Genomic DNA, 22,852 nt, shown 5'->3' on the forward strand with positions numbered 1-22,852 from the left:
GGATAAAGGTACTATCTACTAAGTTGGGTAGCAAGTCTATTGGTCCATATAGATCCTTGCACAGATTAGTTCAGTGGCTCTTTGATTGGATCTTCCTGTTTTCATGAAGGCGCATCCTGTTTTTCATGTGTCACTGCTAAAAACTTCAGTTCATAATCCATTTCCTGGTTGCTCTTTGCTCCATCCTCAGCCAGTTCATGATCATGAGGAATTCATAGTTGAAAAGATCCGAGACTCTCGTATTTTTCGAAATCAACTACAGTGTCTATTTTGTTGGCAGGGGTATGATCCAGAAGATGACTCTTGACAATCTGCTGAAGATGTTCATGCCCCTTTTTTGGTAAAAACATTTCATTCACAGTATCCTGGGAAGCTTGGTCCTAAGCTGTCTTGAGGACATCACTGTGTAGTGGGCATCCTGTTATGAACTTGCCCTTAGAATAGCCCTTATCCAAGATGGTCAGGACTGTTTCATGAAGATCCCATCTTCAATCTCATTTTGTGTTTGGGCCTATAAAAGACTCTTCCTGACTGAAGCTTTTGCGTGTGTATTGTGTTTGAACTAGCAAAGAACCTTGCTCTCTTTTGGGATTTGGATTGAAATTGTTTGATACTTTCACCGGACCTTTCTCTGCCCTGGGATTATTGACTTGACTTGTTAGATACTTTAGATTTGGATATTAAAATATATCCTGTTTGCCTTTGAACTACCTGGCTATTGGACTTCCATCTGTCATTCCAGAAGTGTGACACAGGATTCTAGCAGCACTAAGGAGTTTTGCATTAAGCTCCTCTGAAAGTGATGCTGGAAAATCATAGTGTCAAAGATACCTCTATATAAAGCAAGTTATAAAGAGTTCCTATGTTGTGACATCACATAGCTGCATTGGGTTTTTCTATGCAGATATTGATGCCTTCTAATATTCCATCACCCTCTGTACCTCTTGGCCTGCTTCCCTAGCCCTGTTTTCTTAAGCTTAGGTGACTTCCCACTGATTACTACCATCACTTTCCCTCACTGTCCCTCATCCATGCTACCTGTTTTTTTATTCATTCAAAATGTCTGGTCTTCGTATTTTGTTCTTCATGTATCATGTTATGTGTTATGGATCACTGCTTTCTGTATTTGTAATGTACGTCGCTGCGGACACTTTGTGGTGCCTTGTAAATAAAAGATAATAATAATAATATTACAAATCATTTTCAAACTGACTAAAATTCAGTAAGAGAGACAATTATTTGTCTCTCCAAGATGGCAAGGACCCAGAGATTTGTCTCTCTGTTCTGGATGGAGAGAGCTTGGAGAATGGTTGCATTGTCCTTTCCATGGAAAAACTTCTAACTTCCAATGCCATAAAAAAAGGCACTCAAAGAGGATTTTGCAAGGAAATTCCAGGAGCAAGAAATATTTTTAAAAATGAGTGGAGAATCTGAATGCCTTAATCCTACAACACAAAGCCGAATTTCTAAATTCTATCCTATTCCAAGCATGCGTTCAACTGGGTCTTAGCCACTTACTTTTTAGTAAGCAATCTTGGGGAGGGAATTAAAGAAAGTTCTAAAAGTCCAGACCAGGGAGCTGCTTCTGGTATACCTAGTTGGCCACCAAAACCTTGATATCATCTACTACACCAGTTAATCAAAGGTCCAAAATTACCTCTAGAGTTTCCCCAAGATTGCTTCTTGGGAGCCAGGGCAACACTACTAACCTTTCCATCCACAATGTGAATAGTAGCCTTGATAAGGACCTAATCCAGGATTCTTTATCACTGGCTACAGAAACATTGTTAGAAGCATCCCTAAGACCAGTATTTAGAAGTGGAAATTTAGACGTTGCGGTATAGAAATTTAAAAGTAACATGCAATGGGAATGTAAGTGAATGGAGTTTGATAGTTTTACAATGAAGGCCGTAGGAGAAGTGGCGGTACGGCATACCACCATATAACCCCCTTCTCCACCACTGCCTAAGACCATTTAATAATCCTAATATGAAGCTATATTATTGGAATTTGCAGTTTGGTCCTCCAGTTATGATTTTTCCTGAGAAAACAGGTTATCCTGCGTATTGGAATTTCTCACTTTTAACTTGCAGAAATGAGTGGCTGCTTCCACAACAAAAACATTAGGTTTGGCCTTAACATTTGTTTTTCCTCGCCCAGGTTGTGTGGTCCCTGAGAGGGACTTCTCTGTCTAGGCCGACAGAGCTGAGGTATGAATCAGTTTGGGATATAGATCCTGTTTTGTCAAATCTTTCAATTTTTGCTAACTCAGAAGATATTGGACAGTTAACAATTAAACAAACTTATATTTTAGCTTTATCATTAGCAACTAGAGATTCACAATCTACACTAATTCATATAATTGACCCAGGCCTGTAATTACCCTAAAGGGTTTTCACATCAGTCTGAGAGGCAGAACTAAAACTGCATGGGCACAGCACCAGCGGACTTAGACCTGATGTGGGCTACTACACTTGTAGACCTACATACCTAGGAAGAGTAGAATTTTAAGTTGAATTACTAGGTGATAGCTATTCTCCCACCAGCTGTTGCCAGATGGCAAGGGTCCCATAAAATCAAAGAGAGTTGACAAGAAGCTATGATCTGCAAATCACATTTGTTGAATGGAGAGATGGTCATCTAGCGGCCAACACCCCAGTCCCACTATATAACATTCCTGCCAATTTATTAATACTAATGTCATCTTTCATTGCAGGATAGAAATAAACAAACAGGAACAAATATCCGCTCTACAATAAAACATGAAACAAATAAACAAAGGGTGGAGATATACGAGATACATTTACCTTGGGGTAAATATATTAAGGAGCAATGTAAATGTATTAAGGAGCGAGTTTGACAACTAAATTTAAAACGGCAATGTGTTTAAAGGCAAATCTTGCCTAGTGGTCAAACCCGTTGCCTTAGCTATAGGGCACTTTGAGGCTGCGATTTAAAATGTCTAGCGATGTGTGGCGGATTGAAAACAGCAAGACCACCGGCGGTTTTGTCCAAACCGCCATCCAAAAGGTTTTATAATAACTGCTTCTGAATGGCTTGAATTGACAGCTCAAACATTCTGCTTGACCTATTTTGCCATTCAGAACGGAAGAGGAAACAACATTGATATTTAAGTTATTGTGCAATCATTATTTATTGATTAAGTGGCAAAATTCATTTAAAATTAACTTTAGGAGAGAAAACTTTATTTTTCATTATATTAGGGGACGCAATTATTGAATTTTTATATTATTCGGGCACTATGTAATGCCAAATTTTGCAACATAAATAATTATATCCGCCATTAACAATCAGTTAATATTATTATATATTCACAATTCCCCCATACTAAAATGCAATAATAGTGTCCCCTTTAAAAAAAATCCCCCATAAGTTAATTTTAAATTAATTTTGCCCCTTAATCAATAAACAATGATTGCCCAAATAATTTAAATGTGAATAGTGCTTCCTCTTATGTTCTGAATGGCAAAATAGCTGAAACAGCAGCAGGTTGAGCAATCTCGCCACTCACAACCACCTCTTTTGTTTTGGTGTTATGAATGACGGTTTTTGCAGCATAGTAAATCCGGCGGGTTGTATGTTCATCATTGTTGAAATCGGGATGGCAATTTGCAAAGTGGTGGTTTTGTAAAATGACAGTTTTGCCCATTTTAATAGTGGTTTGGGCTTTAGTAAACCCGGCGGTTTTAAAACTGCCGGAAAAATAGGTGAAAACTGGTGGTTTCACCAAACCTCCCTTTAGTAAATCTAGCCCTTAGTCTGTAGTTGCTTCCAATCCAATCTGCAATGTATAGTCCTTTTTCCTTGCTAGTGAGACAATGAGTTCCTTTCCATTCCTTACAGGCACTGTCCTGTCACACCTATTGTATAAAAGATTTTCTGTAATTGTTTATGGAGCCTTGGAAACATCTGCTCCCCTCTTTATTTTTCCAAATATCCTTGTTTCAACTTGTTCAACTGATACATACAATGTTTCTCCTGCACAAATCCTCACCTTTACTGCACAAGATTGAATAAAAAGTTTTTACACAAACAATGTATCACATAAAGCGCTGCACCCTTATATATTTCAAGTGCAATTGAGGCATTGTCCTGAATACTGTGCAGGGATACATAGTAATACCACTGAATATGTACAGAGCAATGCCTCTATTTTGAATATGGGATAAATATACAGGTTTCTCCAGTTTTTTCTGCTCTTCAGTATCCTTGGAAAGTTCCTCTTAAGTGTGTTTGAAATGGATATATGCTGAGCTAGATTTAAAATAGACATCTAATAAATTTATCTGTTGGAAACTGCTGGATATAAAGGCCTCAGAACAACAGATAGCAAATCAGATTCTCAGAGGGTCTCATTTAGAGTCGGACGCAATGTGCGTCTAAGACGTGGAGAAGTGGGAGTGTGCCGCAGCTTGGTAGGGTATTACGAGTGGCATGCAACCCCAGTTGCATCCCACTCGTAATACCCTACCGAGCTGCGAGCAGTTCATGCAGCCAACTAACTACTTGTGCCACCTAATTCTTGCCACACAGTTTTAGCCCTTTTTTGACGAGTGTTGCGTCTGCGTCCAGGATTTACCTACGGGGTCACACCCCCTGTGTCCATATTATCCAAGTTCCCGCCTTCACAATTTCACATTCCGCCCTTTCCCTCGTAGTAAGCCGCAAGCTGTCGCAAGTGTAAATTGCGTCCAAGATGCAGGCGGATATGGTGCTTGCTGCACATGCGTGATAGTGGTTTTGTGGTCGATGCGCCTAAAACGGACTTTTTACGTCCGTCTCTAAATGAGGCCCAGAATGTTGCCAGCTACACAGAGTATATCATGAGATGAATGCACTAATCTTGTGGGAAGCAGTGCAGTGTCCACTCATGTGATTATGCTAGCAAACGTAGGACTGCAAGTACAAGGGATAGAGCCATGATATTAGCAAGGAATCAGAAGTAGTAGGATCTACAGACTGAAAGGTTGAGCGTGGAGTCCCCCAACGCACAGAGATGTGATCTGAGACTTCTGTACAGCTGATTCTGGAGGACTGTGTCAACCAACTTATATCTAAACAAGAGTATAGGTTCATAATTCCAATTTGTTACTGCTAACACCAACTATCATCATCATCATCATCACCATTTTTTTATATAGCGCCACCAATTCTGCAGTGCTGTACAGAGAATATTATTCATTCCCTTCAGTCCCTGCCCCATTGCAGCTTAAAGTCTAAATTCCCTTACATACACACAGAGTAGGGTTAATTTTGTCAGCAGCCAATTAACATACAAGTAGAGTGTGGGAGGAAACCATAGCACCTGGAGGAAACCCACGCAAACACGGGGAGTATATATAAACTCCACACAGATAATGCCCTGTTTGGGCAAGAGACATTGCTGAGATGGAACATAAGATAAATAACAAAACAGAAAATGTTTCTCATTTTATTTAGATATTTTAAGACCTTTCTGATCATACATTTTTAAAATATATTAATCTGCACATAGTATTTAGTTCCTAGGAAAGCTCAAGCCAATCACCCTGATATGTGAAGATTTTGGCTTCTGTGCACTATATCACCTATTACTCTTACACAGCAGTGAACCACTTGGGCAACATCTTCACTTTTTCAAACCCACAGTTTAGTAAATATACCCCTTGGAGTCTAAAAGAATGATCTGAGGGCAAAAGCTGGCTTATAGAACTACTAAGCTATGTTACATACAAGGTCAAACAATACTGAAACTTTATCATAGAAAGCAAAAACAATTTACTGAAACATCATGTAAAACATATATTTCTAAATGTTAAAATGTAATTACAATATATTGACTTGCATCAGTTTTTGCTGGTGGAGTTTCATAATGTTTCTCAAACTGGGAGGTACATTGTTGTATACTTTGAGAACAAAGAAAACTCTAAGATAATGACACTATTTGACTTGTTTTCTATGTTTAAAAGCATGATAGATAAACAGACAATGCCTGATTTATCCTGCTACTAATAAGTTTATAAATTGATCTAAATCAATGAAAAAGGATGCAGGACAGACTTCCATAGAAATATGGCAACATATAGTTCAAGACTGTTAATTTCACACTCCTCTATAATATATCAGAATATTTTTAGTTTGTCAAAAGGCTTTGTCGTAGTAAGGGTTGTTGAAACTTATATATGTTTTGAAGACAAAGGGTGGACACACCAAATATTGATTTGATTTAGATTTCTTCTGTTCATTCACTTTGCATTTTGTTAATTGATAAAAAAAACTGTTAACACTTCTATTTTTGAAAGCATTCTTACTTTGCAGCATTTTTCCACACCTACCTAAAACTTTTGCATAGTATTGTATATCAAACATATACAATATATTTCTGATTTTCCATGTAGAATCAACTTAAGTTTAAATAATATAACTGTTTTGCTTTCCTAAGACTAAATTTAGCCCACTATGGCAAATATTAAATATAGCCTTTCACTAGACAAAAGAACACAATATCTTTCCCATATTATTTTGAAAAATACTTCTCTTTTGTTTAGTAAACATCTAAACCCGCTGCAACGTGGATGTGGCTTAAGTTTGTTTACACGACACTGTACAGTTTGTATAAATGCCCCAATGTTGTTAAGTCATAGGCTGAAGAATAGTTGTTCAAAATTGGTGCAGCCAAAATACCTCTACTTCCACTCTGTGTAGGGAATGGGTGCAACAAATAGTGAGAATGTGTGTCATGATAAAGCGCTGTATTGTGTTACTTTCTTTTATAAACCACAAACATCCCCCAGATTTCTGGCTATATTTCATCAATAAGAGAGGGTTCTCTTTATATGCTAATTTAACAATCAGACTATTGGCTAAATCTCTTGTATTTGCAACCACCATCAAGAGCATGGGCGCTACATTGGGCTCATGACCAGTCATAGTCACATGACAACCACGCTGGTTTGTTTGCTGTGCAGCAGCACTCTACACCCTTCAGTTGTAGGTGATAGGCTATAGACTGAGGACCTCATATAGAGCTGGATGCAATTTCTGAAATGCAGATGGAAATTGCATCCAAAAAAAAGACACATTTACAGGGGTATTTTGAGCTGGCCGCATCTAAGCTGATCTTCATCACTTTCAGTTCATAACTTACACTAGTGATTGAGCACCGCAAGTTTCCCATCTCCTGACAAGTGCATGTGCGTCTGAGTCTCTGAAAACACAGGGCCTCATTTAGAATCGGACGCAGGGTGCGTCTAAGACGTACTTGAAAGAGCAGGAGTGGGAGTGTACCGCAGCTTGGTAGGGAGTTACGAGTGACATGCAACCCCAGTTGCATCCCACTTGTAATACCCTACCAAGCTGCGACCAGTTCTTACAGCTAGCTAACTACTTGAGCCACCTAATTTCTGCTGTACTTTTTCTGTCTTTTTTGATATGTGTTCCGCTTGCGTCTTGATCCGACTAGGGTAGTTTTTGCGGGTAGACACCCATAGTATCTAAATTATTCATGGTCATGCCTACAAAACTCTGTGTTCCACCCTTTCCCTCGCACTAAGACACAAGCTGTCGCAAGTGTACACTGCGTCTGAAAAGCAGATGGAACTGCAGGGAACTGTTGCTTACTGCGCATGTCCGTCAGTGGAAATGTGCAGGATGCGCCTTAAACGGACTTTGCATCCGACTCTAAATGAGGCCACTGAGTGTTCTTGCTATATATATTCTTCAGTGTGATCCCATTGAATGTTGATCTTGCTAGCCTTTAAGACCTATCTGTCTTCCAGTAAATCTGATCCACTAAACCGAACCTGTCACCTATAGAAGCAGGCATTTTTGGGCTGAGCCAATATTCAGCCTATAAATTCACTTAGCACTTTAGTGGTAGCACCAATGATGTCATCCTTATTGAGCTGATAGTCTATATTGGCTCAGGCCACTAGTGACTGCCTCCTGCATTCAGCTCAAACAATGGCTTCCACTCCTAAACTTGTCAGCGTCACAGAACATCTGTATCACTATCTGCCCCTTCAGAACTGATCCTGTTACAGAATTTACATGAAAGATTCCCTACCCTTGTTTCCCCCCTGGTCTATGCTCCTAAGATTCAGCAGTATCTTTTCTAGTTAAATTGGTCTCTGATGACAATACATTTGATTTATAAAGCAGTGGGTTTGGTATTTTTTTTTCTTAGTATCATGGAGAGGAGGGAATACATTGAAAGCTCTTTCACTGCTGTCTTAATCAAACTGACATATCCCTCTCCAGTGACTTTATTAATCCAGACTGAAGGAATGAATCTAAACGCCCCCTCAGGAACTACAGGATCTTATCAGTTAATGTACTGCCACGGTATACAAAAACTAATAAATACAGAACTGTTATACAGCCAAACAAAGTGTTTTATTGTCGCTTTTTAAATCAAATGCTCTGACAGAAAAGTCAGGACAGACAGGTGGTTGCCATTTAAAGTGGCTTAGATCATCCCCTGGTAAGGTCTGAATAGAAAATTAACCTCTCAGTATATTACGCCACTATCTTCTGTCAGCAGCACAGAGGACACTTTAGAATCCTCTTATATGCTGAATTAATGCAAACAGCAATTTTGTTCAATTCATAACAATGAATCGTTTTCATCTCTCTGGTGTGTTAGGGGTTAAACGGCTCATGTTCTCCAGAGGTAGCCAACCTGTTACCCTCCAGCTGTCGGGTAACTAGAAGTCCCAGCGTGCCCAACCGGGGTCAACAGTGCAGGCTAGGACTTGTAGTTCCACAACCACTGCGACCCCACGTGGAGTCTAACCCTGTGAATCTCGGATTTGAAGGGATCATTTTATTCAGCTGGAAGAAATTAATTGATAGAGCGTTCAATTGTGTAACTCTATTGACTTTCAGTAAATTCAGGCTTGATGGCAATTGCTGTCTATGGAGCCAAATCGATGCCTGGCGAGATTAAATTTCACTGAACAGTTTGACTAAGATTATAGCCAGACTGCAGATCATTGGAAGTGAGAGCACACAATGCGTAGAGACCTGGCTAAATGTTTTACAAGCATCGACTGACAGCTTGGAAGAGGCCTGAAATAAGTCCCGTATTGTGATTAATGGTACAATGGACGTTGAAAGATAGATAGATAGATAGATAGATAGATAGATAGATAGATAGATAGATAGATAGATAGATAATAAAGTGCAATGTTAGAATATTTACATCACACATGAATTTTCAATGAATAGTAAATTTATACTTAGAATTTGTGACATTCATGCATAACTCTGTCTTAAATTTATAGATCAGGCATGAGAAACGTCATCTCTACATCGGTCGTGGAACTACAAGTTCCAGCATGTCTTGAAACTTGTAGGTCCACAAGCTTCTTTTGCAAAACAAACTCCGCTGGTAAAGGGTAAATCAATAAATATTACTATTAATAAGCCAGGTGTAGAATTGCTTAAGAAGCTTCTATGCGAATATGAATGCATATATTCTTAAATTTCATTAATCTCAGCTCGCTACAACTGAAGTATAAATAGGAATATTTTACCCACACTCAACATACGGTAGGCCGAGCCTGTCTGCAGCTCTGAAGCCCAGTTGTCCTTTATATCAAGTTATCTCTATAAGAATGACACAACGTACACTCTAAATTTATCTATGTATCTATAACGAACTGCGAGATCCACTTGCACCTCTCATTGCTGTTAACAAGTATGAGTTTTGACATGAGTGATAGTTAAATGCATTCGTAATCACTAATCACAAATTAAATATTGCCCTTTCAACATAGAAATTGGATTACATCTGAATGGGGTAAGTGATAGACTTGCGTATAACAGAATTGTATTATGGCGTCATACATTATATACTTTTCATGAACATCAGTGGACATGATCAAATAAATAATGTTTAAAATAGGTATGTAGGATGAGGTATATTATCAATTCCTATACACTTGAAATGGAAAGCACTCAGGCTGGAGAACTACAAAACATGTATATAAAGTGCAATACTAGTGTCCATGCAATAGCCCAAGTGGACTCTAATGAATAATAATAATAGTGGTAGTATTAGTAGTACGATAAATGAGCAGTTTATTTTTTACATCAATATTATATATTTCTATTATCTTGGTTCCCGCATGGAGAACTTTGTCGTAAACAGACTGCTGCTCCTCTGTTTACAATACTTAATGCAGTGCTTTATTAAAGAACAACTAGTAGACATTATAGTAAATGCATAATACTTAGTGAAAGTAAAAATAGCTAAACGACTCTGTAATTGTATACGAGCATTTGATCTCTGTTTTAAGTCATTTTGAAGCATTTATTTATATATTAAAATATATATCTATTAATACATTTTATTTGAGTTTAACAATGTAATGGATTTAAATGATCATGACGTGTGTGTGTGTGTGTGTGTGTGTGTGTGTGTGTGTGTGTGTGTGTATAGACCGATATATATATATATATTGGAATACTTTCTCTTTGGAGATTTAAAAAACTATAAAACTATAATTTAATTTCTTACAAACGCTAATGATCTGAATCCTGCACTGCCTACACTTATCGGCAGTTCCAGTAGTGTTCTACTGTAGAGTTTGTGTGGGGAATATATTTTCCTTTCCGGGGTGGAATATATTCCGGTTAAGGGGACTTTACCAGATATAACTGGAGACAGGACCAAGTGCCTGGAAATTCCTCCACCCACCATGTACTAGGCAGTGATTTTTCTAGCCCTGTTCTGTCTTTTGGCCGGTACATCCAGAGCTATTACGTTACTCCGGGGAAGTTCACCCCACAGAGTACTAGGTGTGACTGGGGCAAGTTGTTCTTCACACTTTGTGACATAAAATACCATAGAATACCGGTGCTGAGTTATAGGCCTCTTGAAGCCTCCACATTGACGCCTGGCAGAACAACGGGTACAGGATCATTATTTAACAAGTCACTTGAGAAGCTGTTTTCCTAATCTCTTTTCAGTGTTCTGCATGTACCCTTTTCTAAAATAACTTGCATACAATAACTAGTGTGGTCTAGTGTGGTCTGGGTGTAGTTTATAGGAGAGAATTCTGCATACATTGGTCATTTTGCTCCTACTGCACAGCTATGGAGAATGATTGCCATCTAGATGGGCATTTGCATTAATTTAGTGTCTGCTTATATACATGAGCAACTGTTATAAGCTTCTATAGTCTCACAGCATCCCACAAGCTCACAGTGTACTAAAATATATATTAAAGTGCAAACTATATATAAAGGTCACAACTTGTGCGTCTGTGAGTACTATAAAACTGCAGTGAGGTCACACCAGGGATTTAGGCATAAAACCTGTGTATTAGTGGTGTGTTTGTGTCCAGAATGAACTTGCATTAACCATAGTGTTGCCAGAGGTTGCTAAGGGTTAAAGCTTTGGGGGATGATGAGGAGGGGGCTGCTTGAGTCCTTCGTCAGCTCCTCTCCTCCTGAGTGCTTCTTCCCTTCCTAACCACAAGAAGTTTGGTTGATGGAACTGGCGCCAGAGGGTTCCCAGCAGAGTTCACTAGGCAGGTAGGGCTGGAAATGTGATCCTCACAGACATGGGATTCAGGAAGGGAGATCCAGGCAGACAGAGAGCTGATCAGACCCCTTATACACTTACACTGTGTCCATCACCGACTAAAGTGGCCTTTCAGCTAAGGTGCCTTCTTTCTACTTGTGTACACCTCAAAGAGAGAAGGAAATCCTGTTTCTTCCATTAACTCCAAACTATGCAGTAATTGTAGCTTGTCTCAAGCTTCCTTTTAAAATGACACCTTCTCTGACGCATGCATCCAAAGCCTCAAACTTTGCTGTAACAAATTATTTATCTATACCATATAATAAAAGAATTGTCATTAACATGGCTTACAGATATAAGTCAATAAGCACTCAAAGGTGTAGCATTGCCCCACACGTTTATCCCAGGTAACCTGAGTTCTATGCACACCAACTTAAGGCAACTTGTGACTCCCCTGTTGCTGTAGATCAGGGCGGAGTGGTCCTACTGGCACTTGTAGTTCCACAACACATGGAGAGTCACACGTTGCGTATGTCTGGTCTACCGAATTGATGCTTTATGCACTCATTACAGCTTGCTGTCCAGTTGACATTGATGCAAGAAAATATTATTTCCATAGATTGTTATTGACACCCAATAAGCCATGAAATACAAATATTTATTCAGCACTTAAGTGCAGCAATTGACAGCTTCGCCCCAGAAAGTGGTCAATAATTGACTTTGAATTTTTTTCTTGAATGCCTTTTGGGAGAATTGAGCGCCGTATCTCTTAGCAGATGGGAGCCTAGCTCTCTGATCCTTTGCTGAATATGACTGTTACCATATGGCTATAACATGTTGTGTTATGGCTGTACTGTTCTCAATAAGCCATAAACTATAGTATAAAAGAACACGAGAACAGGAGCCGTTCCTATTTTGTATACTCAATTAGACTGTGAGCTCTTGGGAGTAGTGCCCAATGTTATTGTCAGTGCACGATTGTCATTGTGCAGGCCCACAGATTATACTTGCTCTTTATTATGTAACAAAAATAATAATAATAGTAGCAATAATAATACAGCCTTATATTAGTAGTAGTAGGAGTAGTAATCATATGAATAGTCGTAAAAGTAATATTGGTAATATCCATTTTCAATTACTGTTTAATTGAAAAGAAAATATAACTTGTCTTTCCAACGCCTAGTTATAGTGACTATCCTATAGTCTAAATGTTGTGGGATTATGGTGTTTATAATGGTATAAATCAAGGTGGCAAAATTATAGCATTGCTTTTGCATTATTTACCTGTAAATGAAAATGTTCCAGGTTCCCGCTAATGGGATGAAAGCGTCTAATTCTGGGAGGCAGATCGTCCCATTAAATGTTAATGCAGGTCAATTGCTGGACAAAAAAGGATCTCTTATGAAATATTGATATATTAATGCGGGATGTTAAAAGAGTACCCCCCTCCTTTCCCCCCCGTAGCGTCGCGCAATCAATTCTCAATAATGCACTCCAAATTTTTCAACTTATGGAACAAATTCTGCAGTGTAATATGTCACAGATAGGGCTGCAATATGCTGACTGTGCAATACAATCTATATAGGCCCTTTCCCCGAAGTAAGTTGCATGCACATATTTAAATACCAAAATAAAGAACAATACAAACTTTTCTTTGCAGAAACACGTTTTTTATCAGTTAATATGTCAAATGTAACTGATATGTCTTTTGTAGCTTTTCCGCAATTTAATTTCACTATCTATATACAGTGCTGATTAATTAGACTGAAATATATATTTGTCATATTCAAGTTGTCTCATTACAAAGTCATGCACATCTTGCTCTATGGCACTGTATATAGAAAGGTGATTCAAATCTTTATCTCCATTATATATTTTTTTATTGAATGAGACCCCACATAACTTTCCATGGGAATTGCAATACTGGGGAATAGAATTATGTGTAATATTTTTGCAAAGGTTGTACCTATATAGTACATTTTTCTAAATATTATGTAATTAATACGCTCAAACCCCTTAGACAAGAGACATTGGTCTCTACGTTGATGTACGTGTCTGATCAGTTACTGAGTACATACAATAACAATTTAATTAAAATATTTGATTGCAGATAATCAGCAATTTATAGATATGACATTGAAAAGTGGTAATGCTATCGTTAATATATCTATCTCTTTATTTTATTTACAACGTAGAGGAAAAGTAAACACTCTTATGATAACGCCTGGACAAAACTGATATATGTATATTTTACTAAACACAAACAAATTGTATGTTGCTATTCTGTGCATAAAGCAGTTTACTTTAGATGATTCAGTAACTATTGTGGCAAAAGAGCAAAATATTTGGAAAAACACCAATGTCTCATTTTAAAAGAACCCTCGATTTTAAAGACCATTTATCTATAAATCAATTTGTAATAATGTGCACATGATTGAGAAATGATGTATGTGGTCCTATGTCTATTTTATCCGCGTAGATGAGTATTTATTTATATAGGCATATTAAATGGAGCCACTCGCAGCCTAACATCGACGAATACAGAAAAAAAACTTGCAATCTCCATTTTATTTAGACTTATTTAGACTTTTACACATATGTGTAAATTTCACAGTTTGAGTTTATGCGCTTTTTTTATTGCTTTAATATGCAGGTTCATCAAATGGTTATTAGCAGCAGTGAGCTCTCTCCTCATGTTTAGATATGGATAGTTGTTTGAAATTGTAAAGACTAGGGATTGCTTCCAGCGCAGCGTATGTATGACTGACACCCCTGATAATGTATAATAAATCTTTTGCAAGGGAGGTTAAGTCACCTGTCTAGATATCTATCTCCTATTTTATTTCATTTACTATAAATATGTCACTAGACAGATCATTCCTAAAAATTAAAAAAAAATGCTTAGTTAAGCAATGACTGCAAGTCATAATTAGCGATTAAGTGAAACAAGATATTAATTACCGTGATTACACATAATTTAATTTACAATTAGCAGAGAAAATACGCTGTTTATACTGAAACATTACGGTGAAATGGTCAAAACTTCAATGGTCTTCTATATACATATATATATATATATATATATATATATATATATATATATATATATATATATATTTGTATATAATCGGGAGTAACGTTCCACTCTCAGCAATATCAAGACGTTTTTGCTTACAAATATTGTTCAGTGGCAATTAATTTTTTACTGATTCTCGTCCCCCTACTTATTATTTAGGTATTTTTCCTACAATAAAAAAAAATCTGTAGGGTCAATCAGAAAAGTGTCTACGAGTTTTAATTAACTGAACTGACAGTTAATAGACTCTACCGCTTGTATGTACTAATATCGTGGCACGGAAAATCTGTGATTATTTGACATTTGCACAGTTTGCTTTGATTATATTGTTAGGTGCAGCAGAATGAAATGATGGATCCATTGTGCTGGCTTCAAGTGGAGAGAATGAAGACAGTGGCAGACTGGTGGGAGATAATGTTCTAGAGGAATAACAAAGCCAAATAGCAAGGACTGGGAGAAGAGAATCGCTAATTATTGCCCAAGGCTTGAAAAAAGACTTCTGCTTCCATGCAATTTTATCTGACCTGTAATCACTGCAGGCTCAGCTTACATGCTCTGTGATATCGAACTAGACATCACTACGTAAAGGAGTTAGTTTGTAAACAATCTAAATTGCCGAATTAAGAAAAGATAAACTGAATTAAAAGTGCTAAATTGCCCTAGTAGAAGCTATGTCTTTGCCAATAAGAGGACCTGATTAAACGTCTGACTTGTTAAGAAGCGTCACTGATTCTGCAAAAGTACAAGAAATTTGTGCACAAAACCATAATTTAAAGATGATCATTTCTAACAAGATCAGGAGATAAGAAAATAAATACAATGGATACATTCTAACAAGACACCATCCATGGATCATTACTCAATCCTTAATGACACAATTGAAAAGTAATTGACATAAATTGTGTGTGGAAGATGTATTGCCTTCAGTAAAGCAAATTACAGTGATAACAGCTTATCAATTTATACAATTTTGAAGTGGCAACATGATCTCAGGACCCCCAATTATTTCTCCAGATCACACTTCCCCTGTGAGCGGGATAAATGTAAGTAATGAAAACGCTGTATATGCTTTTTAATATATACCTTTTCCTTCAAAAGTTGTCTGTTACTGTTATAATATTTATTTCAGATACAAAAAAAAAAAATAATTGTGAAAAATAATGAAACATAACAAATAATTCGAAACAATAAAAAGCACATACCGGAACACCGACAAATAATGACTGTCAATATTAAAAATATGTGTGTCTCAGATAGATATATGATAGATAGATAGATAGATAGATAGATAGATAGATAGATAGATAGATAGAAAGACATGAGATAGATAGATAGATAGATAGATAGATTTGCGATGGATATATATGACATAGATAGATAGATAGATAGATAGATAGATAGATAGATAGATAGATAGAAAGATATGAGATAGATATATATGACATAGATAGATAGATAGATAGATAGATAGATAGATAGATAGATAGATAGACTTGAGATAGATAGATAGATAGATAGATAGATAGATAGATAGATAGATATGAGATAGAGAGATAGATAGATAGATAGATAGATAGATAGATATGAGATAGATAGATAGATAGATAGATAGATAGATAGATAGATACATACATAGATAGATTTGAGATGGATAGATATATAGATAGATAGGTAGATAGTTATAGATATATATATTTGAGATGGATATGTAGATAGATAGATAGATAGATAGATAGATAGATAGATAGATAGATAGATAGATAGATGAATAAATAAATAGATACATAGATAGATAGATAGATAGATAGATAGACAGATAGATAGATAGACTTGAGATAGATAGATAGATAGATAGATAGATAGATATGAGATAGAGAGATAGATAGATAGATAGATAGATAGATATGAGATAGAGAGATAGATAGATAGAGATAAGATATATAGATAGATAGTTAGATAGATAGATATGAGATAGAGAGATAGATAGATAGATAGATAGCGATGAGATAGATAGATAGATAGATAGATAGATAGATAGATAGATATATTTGAGATGGATATGTAGATAGATAGATAGATAGATAGATGTGATATAGATTATATAAATATAATTACTGTATTAATTTAACATAGTAATGTTATTAGGATGTTTGTATGCTACTAGTTATCTAACACCACTGTCATGTGTGATTGTCTCATGGAGGGAACAGAGAGCTGTATCTGCTATCTGCAGACTGTCCTCTAACATGATTGTTTGACTTGACTTTCTAGGGCTATGTACTGGCACATGGACGCTTCTGGGTTTGGCTGTGAAGGAAACTCCTTTCTCAGGCTGTCATTCAAGTGCATGTTGTCAGCTTGCAGCCAATGAGCGTTGAGAGCGGAAGAGTCCTGGCTCCCACTCTCTCAGGCCTCCTGGCTGTGTGATTGATGTCACAGTTTGCACAGCGTTCACTAACCAAATGCAAAAAGCACCATCCACTTTAGGTCTTCCTTTACTCTTTTTATCCTGCCTCAGGAATTGGAAACAATTGAAGCGAGACCAAGCAGCATTTTTTTTTATCTCTTAACTGATTACAGCTTTGAGCTGGAGCTCCACCATTGTGTGGGAAGGATTTCAGAAAAGCATGGATCACATAGGGGCTCATCACCTCCATCAGAGCCATGCAGAACCTATCAGCTTTGGGATTGATCAGATTTTGAACAGTTCAGATCAGGGGAGTTGTATGATTTCCAGTTCCAGGCTCCAGGATTCAGATTATGGATTGGGATGTATCGTCAGCAGCGCCTACAATACTATGACCGGCAACTACAGCAATAACAGCAGCGGTGGATACAACAACAGTGCCTGCAGCATGGCTTCCTTGACAGGCTCTTACAATATGAACATGGGGATGAATATGAATGGTAACAACCTCAATTCTGCTGGGGTAATTAGGGTTCCAGCCCATAGACCTTTGACTAGCAGCATGCATCAGCCTATTTCCACTGGAATGCCAACTGTGCCCAGTGTTGGGGCAATGAATAATATGAACAACCTCACAGGGTTAACGTTCCCCTGGATGGAGAGTAATAGGAGATACACTAAGGACAGATTCACAGGTAGGTGCACAGTACCTCTGCTTGGTATCTGTCCTTCTTATAACTGCCCCCGGCCCATTATATGCCAACCTCGTCTGTATACCTTGTATAATATATTGTATATAGAATGAGAGGGTATGGAGGTTTCATATATGACATTTTAATATTCAGGGCAACAACTATCCTCTCGTTGCTTCACTATTGTCAATTCTGCAAAATCTATGTTATTGTGTGTTGCTAAAGAAGAGATCATTTAATCTAGGCCTTAACTAAACCTGCCCCTACTAGATATTATTTTATTAGGGGACATTATTGGATATTAATAATATTATTGGATAGTAAATAAACAATGATTACCAATAATTATACGATGTGTAAATTGCAAGGTTTACCACTTTAGAGTATTAGAAAATACTTGACAATAAATAAAATAACTACATGATGACAATTCAGAAGTTATAAGACCACGTTGCTAAAATTACATTTCTATAGTAACTGTCAGGACTTATAGTGTTGTTACGGAATTTCCAGTAAGTGCAGATCTACATTATTTTCTGTAAGAGCCACTTAGTTTGTGGAACTCGGCAATTGGCAAATGAATAATAAAGTACTCAAAAGATCAGAGTACTTATAATCGTAAAATGGAAGTTCAACATGTGTGAATGTATCGTTACCATTAGTGAGTTTTAGTAATGATAAGAATTTACTCCATTTGTACAAGATACCTATCTAATACGGGCCTAGTGTGTGATATAATGATGGATTAGAATCTGGAGCAAAGTCGAACTTGTTTCTATGTTAGTTAGGCAGAAATATTTAAGAAAAAATGTTTACTTAGTCCTACTTCCACATTTTTTAAATCACAGTGACACGAAGTTGCAGAGACTATATATATATATATCATCATCATCATCATCATCAGTTATTTATATAGCGCCAACATATTCCGTAGCGCTTTACAATTGGGGACAAACGTAATAAACTAATAAACAAACTGGGTAAAACAGACAAAGAGGTGAGAAGGCCCTGCTCGCAAGCTTACAATCTATGGGATTATATTATATATATATATATATATATATATATATATATATATATATATATATATATATATATATATATATATATATATATATATATATTTACTGCTTATTATTATATACATATTTGTTAAAATAGATGATAGATATGAGTTAGATAATTACAATACCTATCTCATATTTATTTCTCTTATTATCCATCTAACGATTTCTCTATTATATTTATCTATTATAAATATAATAAATTATTATTGCCGTTATTACCCTTTCTCTTGTTTTACTATATTAATATGCACAAACATATCCAGAAACCCTGGCAATATCTAATAATCTGAATACTAGTAGAGCCACACGATTGGATTATCATATTTTCACTTATTCTAAAAATACATTTGTATTAGGCTGCTGTTCAATATCACCTTAGTTTGAAGGAAATGTTTAGAATTATCATGAATAACGCTAAGCATTTTTATATTTTCAAAGCCAAATGACACAGTCAATAAACATAATAGTAATGCAAATATTTGTAATGTATGTAATAAATTGTACATTTATACTGTTACCTTATCTGCGACATAGATCGTGACATTTTTATTTAATTTTGCAAAGTCTCCATCAATAAAATGTGTGTATAGTCAGCCATTTTTATTGGGCCTGAAACACGGTTATCTACAAACAATTCTATGAATTTACATTAAATTATATTAAATTATATAATGTTGTGTAATGTAATAATAATATAACTCCATATATATATATATATATATATATATATATATATATATATATATATATACTCATTAACTCTTTCCTCATTATACTGTTTTTACAACAATAGCTGATAGAGAGGGGACGACATTGTTGAAGCTACAGGGATAATCTCAGCTGTGCATGTATAAAGTTCTGGGCTGTGTGCCCTCCTGTATACCTTGTATTATATACCTTGTATTATATAGAGCTGCCATGCACTGCTCTGTGTCTGTGCCATGCTGTTAAACCTGCTGATTTTGCTGCCTGCTTTTGCCGTCTGTCTCCCACTCTAGTGGCCCTCTCACCCTTCACTGTAACACGCCGTATAGGTCACCCGTACCAGAACAGGACGCCCCCCAAGAAGAAGAAGCCCCGCACCTCGTTCACCAGGCTGCAGATCTGCGAGCTGGAGAAGAGGTTCCACCGGCAGAAATACCTGGCGTCCGCCGAGAGGGCAGCCCTCGCCAAAGCACTTAAAATGACAGATGCTCAGGTGAAAACCTGGTTTCAGAATAGGAGAACTAAGTGGAGGTAAGATACCCCCTCATCCAATATATTATAACCCTGACTCAGCTCTGTGTAACATTGCAATCATAGCGCCTTCAGTTTACCATTGCCTACAAGCACTGGAAGGAAGATGTCTTACTGAAACGGAACACCTAATATATAATAGATACTATGTAATTGTGTTTGTAATTTACGTGTAGCAGAACAAGTTACATACTATGCTATGCTACAGTGAGTGTAATATATATGCAGCATAGCAACTACAAGCTGTATATACAGTCAAATAATGTGTTACAGTATTTTTCATAGCGTGCATTACTTGGTTCACTATGCAACTAAGCTTACAAGGTGCCTATTATTAATTGAACTACAATTGCGCATTAACCTTACCGTAAGTATTTTGAATTTGCACATTTGTGTATTTGCAAAAAAAAAGTGCATATTAGTTTTTTAGAATTTATTTATTTTTAATTATTTTAATTATGAGGCCTATTTGTTTACGTTCTGCTTCATGGGTAGAAAATCAGTGACACAGTCATAGAGGACATATGCATTTACCAACTAGTTATAATCTACCAACTGTGCAATAAGGACTGTGCTAGAGATAATTCAGAGAATACTGTCAGCGCATAGTGACTATTATACAGATCTACAGGTCCCCTATATATTTGTGGAGGTCTTCGAAAACCTTGCGTAGTCACATAATTAATGCAAAGTATCAATGGTCAACATAGGTATATGAAAATAAAGGTGCGTTCTGGCACCTCTTATTGCGGTAGATTACACTTCACAATAATAAAACGATAAGACAATGTATAAAAGTGCTGATCATTGTAGATCTTAGCTTAAAATGTAAATGGAAGTTGAGAGTGAAGTTTTCAATTTACATATCCAGACGGGGTCCTGTTTTTTTTCCACTGTTGTTTGGATTTTAAATTCGGAGATCTACAGAATAAACCGCTTTAATAAGCTGATTTTATTTACTAGCATGTACCTATTGTCAGCTATCACTGACTATCTACCACCTACAGCAGCAAATTAATGTTTATTGATCGATATGTTCCTGTACATTATATTACCTATTTTGGTTCAATGGTTTTGGCATAGTTAAGCAAAGATTCATTTTCTAACATCTTAATAGCCACAAGCTAAATTATTATATAAAGTTCTTAAAAATACAATTAAAATACCACCAAATGTCATTTTCTTTTCTACATTGTTATGGGGATGTGCTTGGTCATATATTATAACATTCTTGACAATAAGTCACCCATAGGAATGCGATTCTATTGATTGCACAATGTTTACTCTTCATCATTAGTGTAATATTTAGAATCTATTCTTGCACAACTTTGTAGCATGACCTTAAATTAATAAAGAACGATACAGAATTCTGTTATGACATTTAAAAAATGCATGTAACAACAATATGAATGCATGGTCAGTAATGTACCATACCTATAGCCACGAGCTATCTAGGTAAAAAAGGGTTAACAAGCAGAGACATTTGTAACACAAGAAGCGTGTGGGGACTTGAAGCTACTTCTCTCACACTCTTTGCGATATTTTGAGGTTGTTTTAACGAATTTCCAAAGGGTGAAGTAAGGTTTATTTTCGGCATTACTTTACTGCCACGAGGTCCTCAATGACTTTTGCATGCAGGGGTTAAATTATGTAAGGGAATGTTCAGCTAGATGACATCATTACTTGGTTGATATTTAAATGTCCTAGAATTTATGTATTAATCTCAAGTATCCAGCAAAAGAAAAACTCGCATTGCAGGTGTCGATCATTTAGTTGTTGTTGTTTTTTTTAGTTACATTAGTTGATTATAGCCTATTTATAGATATTACCAGAAATATTACATCTGCCTCAAAAACCCAATTAGTTTGGCGCATGTGGGTGTTTTGTGTTCAGATGGAGCTACAATTAATTTGTCCAATTAAATGGCTTTTCTATGGGTTCATAATTACCAACATGATTATAAGAGTTAATTAAACCCCCGAGTGCCCTAAGCCTGCAGAATATTACAGTTTATACCCTGTTACGGTGTGTATTCGGTGATCAGTAATATAGCAAGTGTATTGCTTTTGTTTGTTACATGGCTGTGATTGTGAGTAACTGTTTATTTGTATATAGTATAGGCAGAGTGATATTTCGGTTTACAGTCAGAAGGACACTGAGGAGGAAAGTGGCTTATAAAATAAAGATTGCCTACTTTGATCTCAGTGATAAGCAGTCTGTGTATCACAAATGTCACAGAACTACAAGTCACAGAACTTTCTGCCACGCGGATGCTACAGGTTCCCTTAGCTAGCTTTAACAGGGAATTGTAATTCCCCAATAGCTAAACAATAATAACTGTGTTTAAGCAAAATATAAAATATTGTGCAATAAAGGTGAGCCCTATAATTGCAATGGGCTATACAGGAGTGTGAGCCTCTTACTACTAATCCTGAAACCCCATCTTTTAATGGCTCCCACTGATTTCATGTTGTGATTTTATTGTATCTTTCTATAACAAAGTGTTGGTAAATCATAATGGTCTTTGATATAAAGAAATGCTTGTAAAGTATTTAGAACACTGGGTTTATGGTTCCGGCGTAAACTTTGTATAGTTTGAACTTAACTCACAATCTGTCATATTATATAATTACTACTTACATCACTGATTTAACTTTGAGACTTTTCCATATTTGCATAATGTCGGTTTGATAAGACCTTGTGAAATTTAGGACGTTTTATGCAAATTTAATGGAATTTATTTTGTAACCTTGGGTCATGCTTCGCGCCGAAATCATATATATGTATATATATATATATATATATATATATATATATACATATATATATATATATATGTATAAA

The 22,852-nt window shown here is 36.4% G+C and overlaps 1 protein-coding gene across 3 annotated transcripts in view; it reads left to right on the plus strand.

The window, feature by feature from the left end:
• Positions 1–17,002: 17,002 nt before the first annotated feature.
• TLX1 (T cell leukemia homeobox 1) overlaps positions 17,003–22,852 on the plus strand; it is a 111,457-nt gene continuing 105,607 nt past the window's right edge. The window contains exons 1-2 of one of the 3 annotated variants that reach the window (XM_075216268.1): positions 17,003–17,708; positions 19,771–20,008. In XM_075216268.1, the coding sequence (XP_075072369.1) occupies positions 17,234–17,708; positions 19,771–20,008 (713 nt within the window). In that variant the 5' untranslated portion in view covers positions 17,003–17,233. The remainder of the gene's footprint in view (positions 17,709–19,770; positions 20,009–22,852) is intronic. The other 2 variants (XM_075216269.1, XM_075216267.1) reach the window with 2 other exon arrangements.

This window comes from Mixophyes fleayi, chromosome 6 (assembly GCF_038048845.1).
Source record: "Mixophyes fleayi isolate aMixFle1 chromosome 6, aMixFle1.hap1, whole genome shotgun sequence".
Classification (NCBI taxonomy): Eukaryota; Metazoa; Chordata; class Amphibia; order Anura; family Limnodynastidae; genus Mixophyes; species Mixophyes fleayi.